This window comes from Sturnira hondurensis, unplaced genomic scaffold (genome assembly GCF_014824575.4).
Source record: "Sturnira hondurensis isolate 20B ecotype Veracruz unplaced genomic scaffold, ASM1482457v3 Scaffold0010128, whole genome shotgun sequence".
Classification (NCBI taxonomy): domain Eukaryota; kingdom Metazoa; phylum Chordata; class Mammalia; order Chiroptera; family Phyllostomidae; genus Sturnira; species Sturnira hondurensis.
In genome coordinates, this window is record NW_028082759.1 from 10,754,273 (window position 1) to 10,766,566 (window position 12,294).

The window sequence follows — 12,294 nt, forward strand, 5'->3', positions numbered from 1 at the left end:
GGGAGGAGGGGAGAGAAGGGACGTGGTCTTGGGGGGAGAGAGTTTGGTAGGTCACAGGTCCCCTAAAAAAGAAAATCCAGATTTCATTTTTTTAAAGGAGTTCATTAAAAAATTAAGAAAAAAGAGCTTCAACTAATTTGGGTCACCAGAAAGTTAATATGCTTCATATGCTTCAAAAAAATCAAGAAAGTCAATCCGGCATTAATTGAAATTACTGGAAGATGTTTTCTGTTTTTACCATAAAAGTGGTCCATTAAGCAAATTAGTGAGGACCTTGTTTTTCCCCCAGTGGAGTTTGGATGAGTCACCAGGCCGTAGCATATTTATAACACAGCACGGATCCCTTGACGGGTAAACTGGCCTTACAAGGACGTCACCGACACTGATAGGAGTTTATCAAAAACACACTTCATCACAAGGGGCTTCATTCAGAACCTCTGGTAGTGAGACAGAACACCAGACACAAACCTCACCCAGGCAGGTGAGTAACAGGCAGTGGCAATAGTCCCGTGGCCAGGAACACAAAGCATGTCTCCAAGGGGCCTCAAAACACAGGAAAGGCACATCACGTGCTGAACTTGGCCCGCCCCCACATTCCCTTCCTCAGGATGGGGGGTCTGAGCTCCTCCGTCACACTCCGTGACCCGGCAGGTCAATGCTCCCAGCACAGAGGGCCTCTCAAGAGCCCCTGCTTGCAAAACAACACGGCAGCGTTTGCCGAACACATTCCGAAACGCTGCGCTGGAACCCCAATTTGAAAGCAACTTGACAGGGTTCCATCAAGAACCCCAGGAATGTCAGCAGTGACTCATCTTTAAGTGTCACAGTGCAGTTCTAGCTTTCCAAGAAGATCCTCAGGAAGGCTGCCGTCCTCACCCTCCAGAACCCTAGACCCAGCCTTGCCCCACCCTCTCTTGCCCCATCCCAGACTGTACGGGGCCTCATCTGGCCATCCCACAACATGACAGCTGCTGCCCGTGCTGTGGCCAGGGGAGACCATCCATAGTCCATCCCTTTACAAGGGCAGAAACCCCAGTTTCACCCACACCTGTGCAGAGTGCCATCACTGTCTCACCTGATTGATGGAATATCGGGTCAAGGCCAGAAGACTGCCATTATAACCCAACAATGGCATTCATTACAACTTCTTAGCCATGGGCAATGAGAAATATATATATTAAATCCTTGAAAATTCCCATTTTATACTTAGTTGATTTCTACTACTTAAAAAGAAAAAAAAACTACTACATAGCAAAAAGCAGTTGCTGCCCTGGCTGGTGTGGCTCACTTGGTTGGGGCATCATCCGGTAGATTCGATGGTTCGATTCCCACCAGGGCATATGCCTGGGTTGTGGGTTTGGTTCCCAGTCGGGGGTGTATTCAAGAGACAACTGGTATATGTCTCTCTCCTCAGTGTCCCCCCCTTCCCCTCTAAACTTGATAAGCATGCCCTCAGCTAAGGATTAAAAAAAAACAGCAGTTGCTAGGACAACCAGTAAGCAGCTGAAAATCAGAAAACTCAGCTGTGATTCAGAAAGCCACAGGTGTGTATGGAGAATGCAGAGTGGGTTTTCCCTCTTCTAGGAGGACAGATGAACTCCACAGCCTTAAAACAGTTAATTTTTCAGAACTAAGATACTCTCTCAACTGTCCCTCCCTGTCATCCACCTGCCTCTCCTCTAGGCCCCCCTCCCTGCCCACACTTCCTGACTCAGGATCAGAGCAGCTATCAATTCTGCACTCGGCTTTGCCAGCTGCAGGCTGGAAATCGCTCCTGAGAGCGGTCCTTCACCTCCACCCCCGCTGCCAGCACTGCCCAAGGTCACGGTCTCATCATCTCTTGTCTGGACTTCAACGATAGTTTTTCTATTTTAATAGAGATTGAAATGATTTTCATTGTTTCCTTCAAACAGTATATAGTATAAAATAAACACCTGGTCTCCACACTGGAAGCAATTCTTCTTAACAGATCCCAGTGTGTTCTTCCAAAAGCATTTTATGTCTATAATTAAATAATTGAATTATTATTAAAAAGCATTTATTAATCACTTATGCACCAGGCAATAAATATACTAGGCACTTAATCTTGTATCAACTTAAATACTCACAGCTCTGTGAAGTATGTTTATGACTTTTCCCCACTTAATGATGAGGTAAAAGGCCGAGCGCACACCTCTAGTAACTGGAAGAGCCCCGGTTTTAATTCAGGCCACCCAGCTCCAGTGCCTGCACTCTCAACCAGCACACTATCGTGCCTCTCAGGAGTGTGAGACCATGCGTGTGTCTGTCCGTCTGTCTGTGTCTCCTGGCATTTTTTTAAATGATGACATTCTCTACACACGGCTCTGCACCTTGCTCTTCCACGAACATGTCCTAGCACGTACTGAGCTCTTGCATTCACCTCAGGGCCACAAAGTACCCAACGGCCATGAGAGCTGATTTTGCAAAAACAGTCTCCTCCTGGGAGGCAGTTGTTTCCTGCCTTTTCCCATTGTAAACAATGCTGCAGTGAACATCTCTGAGAATACATCCTGACACACAAGGGTGAAATGGAACTGTTCCTGGAAGCAGATTTCCCAGGCCCCAGCCTGGGGGCACTCTGACCTCCGGCAGGATGACAAGAGTCCTGTCACCCCCCTGTCCCTCCCCAGTGTTCCCCCTGCCACCCCAAGCCTGGCCTTTTCACACACTTCCTCCTGCCCACATGGTCGTGCCTTGTCAGAGCCTGTGCGTTGTCCGTCTCATTTGTCTTCTGCCTTTTGTGTCCTCAGCCTGGACCATCGTTCTCAGGCACTTTCCTGGCTCCGTCCACTGTCCGTGTCCCTCCTCTGTGCAGCCTTCCCCACACCCTGCCCTGGGCCCCCACAGAACTGGGCATTCAGTGACTAATAAGGCATCTCTCACTAAGCACAATCCTTTATTGATAACTCCTGTGAAAGTCTGCAAACACCTCCATTTTTGTGTCTTTAGCATCTACCCTAGAACCTATCAAGGAGAGGCTGCTAATAAAATCAATTAGATCAATGAAATGGAATGCCTAGATTTTGCTGAGAGGCAAACTCACTGCAGCGGAATCCGAGATCCCTGAGCAGGTGGACGTGAAGCGTAATGCCGCAGAACGCACTTGGAAGCCACAAAGTTCCCAAACGTGAAAAGAGTCGAGGTGTTTCCTGAAGCATCTGTGTGCAAGTTTCAAAGGGGAAAAAGGCAAGTGCGAGTGGAAATACCTCCACATATCAGAAAACTCCCACTGTTTCGTTGGCTCTCAGGTGTATCATAGGCAAAATACTGATGTTATTTAATAAGGTATTATATTCGCTTTGGGGGGGGCCCTAAGCTACACTTTGTTTCCTTGATTTACATATTTCTCAGGGATGAAGCTCCTTTATAAGAAAGCTGGTGTCTAAGGAAGGATGGGCATCAGCCAGGAGCCCCGAGGCTCCGGAGAACAGGGCAGACTTCAGGCAAAACGGCCTGTGCAGCTTGCTTCTGCCCCGGCCCTTCCACTGAGCTCTCCCCAGCCCTCCTTCTCCTGGCCTCTCCCTGGCCCCCATCAGCTGGGAAAATTGAGATTGTTTAATCCTTTTTACTTATGATTGACTGACGGACTGAATTTTAATTAAAACTCATTCACACTGAAATGCTATCTCAACTAGAACCTCCAGCCTTTTAATTGTGGAATTAAAAGCTTCCTCCCGGTTTAAGTAGATTTTTAGGCATCAGTAAATAGATGAATAAATATCGGAGGAAGGTGGAATTGCTCCTTGAACTCACAGTGCGCCCACCTGGCTGGGCCGGAAGGACTTCCTGGACCTGGGCTGACTCCGGGAGGTGGGAGCATGTTCCCTCCTGTGCAGGGAGGGGCAAGCCTCAGCCGAGGCTGCTGGTGCTGCCTGGGATCATACTCGTGATGCCCCAGTATGACATTCCGTCCTCACAGGGGAGAAGCGAGGGTCAGGGACACCGAGGGCCGGGGACTCCAAGGCCCCGTGGCAGACTGGGTCTGACTCCAAGGCCAGTGTCTGTCCCTCTGTGATGCTAGCTCCTTAAGGGACCTCCCTGTACTACCTGAACACCACTCGGGACCCCGCCCTGCCACCCCTGAGCTTGATGAAGCCTGCTCTGTGCCAGGCCCCTCGGCATCACGACCTGCAGACTCAGATTTTGCTGGCCAAGATCTCATGCCATTCTGTATTCTCATCCCCAGCCCAATGCCTTCGTCTGACCTCCGTCCCCATCCCCTGGCCTCCACCAGGATGCGTGCCTGCTCTGAGCAGTGTGTCGCCCATTCTTTAGTACAGTTACGTGTTCACGGGTCTGCCGTACGTATTTGTGGATGAAGATTTTGTGATGATCTGACATGAGCTCCAGGCAAAGGCCTGGACTAACCCAGGGGCCTGCGGTGTGTGTAGCAGGAACTCAAGCACCTCCCTGAGCTCTGGTCGCCGGCCAGGTGCTGGGGATGCAGCTGAGAGCAAGCCAGCACCTGGGCACACCTTCTAGTGCGGGGATGTACTTTAAAAATACACATAAAATAAATGCCAAGGAGAAAAAAAATAGACTAAAGGAAAGGAGGCTATTAAACCAGGAGCCTGGTTTTCTTGTGTGGTCTCATTAGCCCTGTCACTTTATCACGGGCGCAGCAGGGGAAGCTACCCAGCAGTAAAGTTTAACCTCTAACTTGCTGGTGGGGGAAACAGCCACCACTGACAGGAATGACAGGACAAAATAAAAATGAAATCACCCCTCTCCACTCTTTACAAAAATACTTTCACGCCCCTGCCAGGTAAACGGCTAACGCTCCTCACCTCCACCTACCTTCTTCTCCCACTGTCATAGGCACAAGCACTTTCAAAAGCAGAAATCACAAAGCAAGCTAGGGCGGTCACCTGTGAACGGGATGCTCTGAGTCCTCGCCGGACGGTGACCGGCACAGGCAGTCTCCTCTCTCACCCCGAATGGGGACGGCATGGCCTCTGTGGCAGGAGCATCCGCTATAAAAGAGTCGAAGTCGTCCTCTTCCTCCTCTTCCAGCTCCCTCTTTCCCTCCTCCTCCTCCTCTTCGCCTCTGCTGTCCTCCTTCCCCTCTTGCTCATTCGTGAGGAGCGAGGGATCAGGTGAGGAGAAATTCTGTCCCATCAAGCCCTCAGTGCTGGAATCCAGTTCCTTAATGATTTGGTCATACTGGGCAATGAAATCTTCACCCTCGGGGTCCGTCACCATCAGGTCCGAACTGTGCCCTGCCTCAGACACAGGGGGTGCAGGCTCTGCCTGGGGTTCTGGGGCTCCTTCAGGGTCCTGCTCCCGTGGTGGTTCCTGGGACATGTTTGGAAACATGTCTGAGCTGTCCCTGTTGGGTTCCTCCTCCGCATCTGATTCTGGCTGAGGGCTGGGCAGGGGGCCGTTGTTCAGTGGGGGGCTCTGAACTTCGGTCTGGCCTTGGGCCGGGGGCCTTGAAGGCTCCTCCTGTGGGCTTGTAGCGTCCTCAGAGTCCTTCTCTGCACACAGCCGGTACACCATCACGTCATCCTGGAAGTCCGACTCTTCGATGTAGGTCCCTTTGAAGCGGAGGAGGGCGTTCTTCTTCATCTCCTGGATGTGTCTGGGGGGATCCATCGGCACCGGCTGGCCAGAACCCTCCGGATCGTCATAGGGCCCAGGAGAGCCCACATCCGCGCCCGAGGAGATCCCGGTGTCGTAGCTGTCGTCCCACTCCAGGTCCGTCTGGCTCTTGTCCTTCCTCGGAGCCTCCAGCACGGGCCCCGTCTTCCTGGGGGGCTGCTGCGGAGGCCTGCACTCAGGGGCGGTGGGGCTGGGAGCACAGTCCTCTGTCAGAGTCTGCAGAAACGTCTCCGCGTCAGGCGAGTCCCCGTCGTAGAGTGCGGACCAGGCACGGCAGTCCCGCATGCACTGGAGAATGTTGGCGTGGGCCTCCCAGAGGTACTGCAGGTAGCTGATGTCCAGGGCTTTGCCGCACTCCACGATGCAGGCCGACGGCGGGGATGCTTCGGGGAGCGGCTGCTCCAGGGGCCCTGCAGCGGGAGGCAGAGACAGGTCAGAATGAACGGGGCCCCTTCTGCCACTTCACAGAGGGGTGGGGACCAAGGCAGCAGCGGGGTGTGGCTCAGCAGGATGCTTCTGCCACTTCACAGAGGGGTGGGGACCAAGGCAGCAGCGGGGTGTGGCTCAGCAGGATGCCGAGACCTCCTCTCATGGGCTACCGTGGTTCTGGGCATTGCTGATTAAATGATTTCTGAATAATAAAAGTGCGTAGGTTTTAAGAAGGAAAGATGAGAACAGAAAGCCTACCCTCACAGGGGACACAGAACTGTTATGGCCAGTCGGAGACGCTGTCTGCTACACAAAGCTGTGATTGGAGGGTGGCCTTAGGGAAATAAGATGTAACGATGGCAACCTCAGGTAATACATCAAATCCAGTGCCTGTCACAGAGTAGGTAACAGTTTCGAAGATTTTTTGTCGACTCTTAAGTGGAAGGCCTGTAATCCATGAACTTGGGAAATGAATCTTCTCTAGAAAACCTGGGGTTTTCAGAAAAGCCTGTTGAGTCCTTCTGCCTTCCTGGGAACCACTTGCAGGCTGATAAGAACCAAACGGTCTCTTAGGATAAAGTCCTATTCAAATAGTCTTTTTCACCTAAGAATGTTTCAAGTGTTATCAAGTTCTCAACTGCATAACTGAAAAAAAAAAAAAGGACTCAAACAAGGAAAATACATAATCTATGGTGTTCTTAAACATCTACCACGTAGCGGGTACTTTGTCAGTGCTGTCGGATTTAATCCTCACAGCAACCTACATGGCAGATACTATTTTCTCCATTTACAAATGAAGAAATTCACCCTGGTTGGTGTGGCTCGGTGAAATGAGTGCTGGCCTGCAAACCAAAGGGTCACCAGTTCAATTCCCAGTCAGGGCACATGCCTGGGCTGCAGGCCAGGTCCCCAATGAGGGGGTATGTGAGAGGCAACAATACATTGATGTTTCTCCCCCTCTCTCCCTCCCTTCCCCTCTGTCTAAAAATACATAAATAAAATCTTAAAAAAATAACTATTGGGATTTCATAAATAAAATAACTATTGGGCACAAACATATACGAAAGCCACACTAGTTTAACTAACAGGACAATATAGTTAAAACCCAGTTTATTGTTCTGCCACAAAAATGATTCATCTTCATGCATACACTATATCTTTTAAAGACCAAGAATCAGTAAGACAACCCTACTTTCTGAAACGTACGTTCATACTGAATGTGCTGGTACTTTCCCAACCAGGCTGAGCAGCCTGGTGCAGTCTACCAGAAGCCCACCCAGGTGCAGAGTGGCACTTTGGGGTGAAGGGGGCAAAATGCAGATTGGAACCCGTGTCATCACCAGGACCTGGCCATTTCCCAGCGGCCACAGGACAGGCAGGAACTTCCTAAACTCAAACAGCCCTCTGACCTCCAGACACACGCTGACCTCCTGACCTCTGACCTCCAGACACAGCCCTCTGATCTCTGCAGCAGCTGCCTGCAGAGAGCCAGGGCTGACAGGGTGATCATTCCCATTTTACTTGTCAAGATCAAGTGCAACTGGCCAACAGCAGCGCATGCTCTAACTCCTACGGAAACAGAGCATTGGTGAAACACCCCTCACTAGGCCAAGCGAATGAATCCGACAGTCGCCGTTTGCAAATTTCAAGTTTTACAATGATACGTTATTGACAGGCAAGTGTCCACACGTAGGCTACTGTGGAAATTAAAATAAGGGCTGACTCTGCTACAGCCATCTCCACTGCCTCACCCCTGGTTCGTGTGGGAAGACGTTCCAGCACCTCTTTGCACTGGATTCTGTGGGCAACACTGGAAATCCTTGATAAAATAAAGGTCCTGGGAGCCTAGGCACGAAGATGAACACTGATCACCAAGTGTCCATAACTCCTTACAATGGGGAAAAGGACCCCCAACTAGACGTTCATAAAAGCAACAGAACTCACTGCCTCGGTCCCTGCCTTCTCAAAGACACACCCCAAGGAGGGGCAGAGTCGGGCACCCTTCTGTTGAAAGCTCAGCACCAATGAGTTCCTACCTGAACTATCGTGCGTACACTTCGACCAGAGGATGTAATCCCTCTCTTGGTTCCCGAGCGTCAGGGTGATCCCGCTGGAGCAGCAGACCGGGGTCAGGGCGAGCAGCTTGGCCGCGGAAACGGAGTAACAGTCTCGCTCCTTCACAGCCCACCTCTGACTCAGCATCATGTGATTGCAGGGGACCAGGTACCTGCAACAACAAAAAGGGCCGCCTTCAGTCTCCACAAAGGCCGTTCCCAGTCAGCCACCTCCCGAGCCACACTCAGGACTGGCTGTGGCCAGGGGTGCTCCGCCCACTCTCAACCCACCCATGCCTCCAGGGTTCACTGACTTGCTTAAAAATCTTTCGAGGGCATCTTTCCTCTGACAACAAACCACTGTGCAGAGCATTTGACGACCTTCAGGATTTCAGCTCCATGAACCTCCTCATCTCTTAATGAATCCACTATCCCTCTTTGCCTCTGTGCTTCTGCACCCACTGCAGCCTTCACCTGGAAGCTGCTTTCCCCTTTCCCAGCCTGACAAGTGTCTTGTCATCACACAGACTCCAGCAGCAGTGTCACCTCCTCCAGGAAGGCCTCCAGGCCTCCTACTCCAAGATAGAGCTACTCTCTCCCTCCACTATGCTCACAGACTTCCACACAAGCGCTATTACTTAGTCTTATTTCAGCGTTTGGCTCCTCAATACAATGTACTCTCAGAGAAAGGACCTCCCTCAACAGTTCTGAAATGTCACCCCAGGAGCTCTGACTCCCGGTGGGCACCGAAGGACAGTAGAACCGAGGTATAGTGCGAAACTCCTCGCATAGTCTCCTGAGTAACCGTGAGAAAATATGGGGGCCAAAGACTCACCGAGGGGCCCTGGGCCCCATTTCACACAAAGCACTTTGGGTTGGTCATCAAAAACATCTTAAGAGTCATTATGACCGTGAAGACAAGAAAACCTGGGCAATCGTTCTGACTCGCTTAGAATGCACTGTGGGCTTCATGGGGAGAAGAAAGCCCATAATGGCTTACTTTCTTTTTTTTTTTAATCCACACTTGGGGACATTTTTTTCATTGCTTTTTTAGAGAAAAGAGGAGGGGAGAGAAAGAGAGAATCATCGATGAGAGAGAGAAACCTCAACCAATTGCCTTCTTGTATGTGCCAGGGCTGGGCTGTGTTCCGACTGGTGGGAGGAGGCCTCTCTCCCCTGCATCCTTCAGAGTCACCACCACGTCTCCACGTGGAGAGGGCCCCGTGGAACGAGCTCCTTCGTCTTCTACCGACAGCAGCCATTCCGCCTCCAGCAGGGCTCAGGTACAAGTCCCCAAAGCCAGAATTAGAACAGACCCGCCGTCTTTCACACACAGCCCCCCTTCATCTCCCCTGTTCACCCTCATGGCCCCCGACTGTCATGAAACTGGACTGATGAAAGTGGATGGGCCCATGCCAGGCAGCGGGGTGTGTCTGGACCTCGGCAACTGCAGCTCTGGCTTCCAGGGTGTGCGTCTGCNCCTCAACCAATTGCCTTCTTGTATGTGCCAGGGCTGGGCTGTGTTCCGACTGGTGGGAGGAGGCCTCTCTCCCCTGCATCCTTCAGAGTCACCACCACGTCTCCACGTGGAGAGGGCCCCGTGGAACGAGCTCCTTCGTCTTCTACCGACAGCAGCCATTCCGCCTCCAGCAGGGCTCAGGTACAAGTCCCCAAAGCCAGAATTAGACCCGCCGTCTTTCACACACAGCCCCCCTTCATCTCCCCTGTTCACCCTCATGGCCCCCGACTGTCATGAAACTGGACCGATGAAAGTGGATGGGCCCATGCCAGGCAGCAGGGTGTGTCTGGACCTCAGCAACTGCAGCTCTGGCTTACAGGCTGTGTGTCTGCCCAGGGCTGAGGGGAAGGTCACTGGGGTGGAGTTCTTGGTTGTTCTGGGGAACAGAAGATTAAGTGGCAACCTTGTCATTTCACACCTTAAAAGTTATCAAGATGTGTGGCAGGAAGTACCGCGAAGAGAATTAAATCTTTATTCCTCCCTGACTCAGGCTCCTGCAGTGGGTCGGTCATCAGCACAAACACAGGTTTTCCTGACTTGGATAAACAGATGTGGCAGATGGCTTAGTACCTACAGTGCTCAGGACACACCCTGAAAGTTGTACGCTGTATCTTTTTCACGGACTTCTTAATCACAGCCTGCTTCCCCTGCACTGCCGCTTCCTCGACAGTCAAAGAGCAAAATGAAAGCATTCTGGTCGGTTGAGACTGGTTGCTCCCATTAGCATAGACTCCTCTGGAATTGACTCGTGCTCACTAATGGGACGCTTGGGTCTGGCTGTGGGACCCCCATCACCACTGTTCCATCCTTGTTAAACAGCACCGTCTTTCTCCCTGTTATGAAAGTAAGCCATTTACGCCTCAGCTGCTGTGGCTCAGTTGGTTGGAATGTGGTCCCATCGGCGGAAAAGTTGTGGGTTTGATCCCCAGTCAGGGTAAACATTCAGACTGTGGGTGCGATCCCAGGTGGACGCACAGCCCTGGGTGGACGCACACCCTGGAAGCCAGAGCTGCCGTCGCTGAGGTCCAGACACGCCCCGCTGCCTGGCATGGGCCCATCCACTTTCATCGGTCCAGTTTCATGACAGTCAGGGGCCATGAGGGTGAACAGGGGAGATGAAGGGGGGCTGTGTGTGAAAGACGGCGGGTCTGTTCTAATTCTGGCTTTGGGGACTTGTACCTGAGCCCTGCTGGAGGCGGAATGGCTGCTGTCGGTAGAAGACGAAGGAGCTCGTTCCACGGGGCCCTCTCCACGTGGAGACGTGGTGGTGACTCTGAAGGATGCAGGGGAGAGAGGCCTCCTCCCACCAGTCGGAACACAGCCCGGCCCTGGCCCTGCGGGCCCAAGGGAAGACAGTGCTGCTCCAGCGCCTGGGCACCCTGGCTCCTAGGAGGGGCGGGGGCCCAGCCGGGACAGAGAAGAGGCAGCACCAACCACAGTGGCCTCAGGCAGGGAGGAGACCACAGCAGAGGCTGCGGTGGCAGCTGGTGGAGACAGACTTGTTCGTGAATGAACCCCCTCCCTTCACAACCTCCAGAAGTCATGGCCGCTGCTTTGCAGGGGTGAGGGTGAGGGGCAGAGGTGAGCCGGGGAAACCTATCCTCTGGTTGTTGATGAGAACTCTCCCATTCTCGTAGGCTGATGAGGCCTAGGGAAATTCGGATTACACAGCCTTTCTTGTGCCCTTAGTCTAATCATTAATTAGTCGAGAATAAACTGCCTCCAAGCTCGCACCTACTGCAGGAACTCAATGACAGCTTGCAGCTCAAACCAAGCGTATTTCATGACGTAAGCTGATATAGCCATCGATTTCTACTCTTGGTTTGAAATATTTTTTTCAAATGGCACACTGGATCAAACCTAATAAAACTATTTGTCAAACATCCCCAGGGGTAGCTTGAAATTATGTGAGAATGAAGAGGTATTGGGAATTTGCAACTTTGCAAATGCATGCTTTCAGTGGAAACTAAGAATTTTCCTCTGAGGAAATCAAATGAAGGGAGACTCCCTGTGTGTTGGAGAGGCTCTGCCGCGGTGAGAGCAGGGGAGTCTGTCCAAATGAATAAGCCCCTTGCAGCCCATGCAGTTTCCCTACTGCACCTCTGTAATGAAGGCTTGTCCTGCAGCGGAGAGCGGGAAAACATGCACCGACCTGCTGCCTTTCCCTCATTGACAGGGGAAGATAGAAAGCAAAACAAAGGCTCACTGCAGCCTCATTTCCAACAGCCGAGCTGGGAGAGCGACCTCGGGGCGGGGGGGCACTGTGGGTGGGCGAGTGAGTGAAGGAGCCGAGGTGCACACACAGCGGACTCCTACTCAGTGTAAAACAGAACGGACTCCTGCCACGTGTAACAATGTGGGTGGACCGAGGGGAACCACTGCCCTGATGCAGTGAAGTAACTCAGAACTACGAGTACCGTAAGACCTCACTTGTTCGATTTTTTAAAAAATGAAAACAAATGGACACGCAAAACGAATCTGTAGAAACACAGAACCCCTCTGGATGGTCACCAGAGGGGAGAGTCTCATAGGGACAGGTGAAGAGGTGACAAGCACCTGTGTGGTCACCACAGCACAGACACGTAGACCGTGAGTCACTAGGTTGTACGCCTGAAACACGTATAATGTTATATGGCAGCTACACTTTCATTTTAAAAAGGAATCAGAGCA

At 51.8% G+C, this 12,294-nt stretch overlaps 1 protein-coding gene across 4 annotated transcripts in view; it reads right to left on the bottom strand.

Annotated features, from left to right (window-relative positions):
• Positions 1 to 12,294, bottom strand: part of FHIP1A (FHF complex subunit HOOK interacting protein 1A) — a 194,596-nt gene that overhangs the window by 8,660 nt on the left and 173,642 nt on the right. For all 4 annotated transcript variants that reach the window (XM_037058406.1, XM_037058405.1, XM_037058407.1 and 1 more), the window contains 2 exons: positions 8,088 to 8,278; positions 4,890 to 6,032 (listed from right to left, as the gene is read on the bottom strand). In XM_037058406.1, the coding sequence (XP_036914301.1) occupies positions 4,890 to 6,032; positions 8,088 to 8,278 (1,334 nt within the window). The remainder of the gene's footprint in view (positions 1 to 4,889; positions 6,033 to 8,087; positions 8,279 to 12,294) is intronic.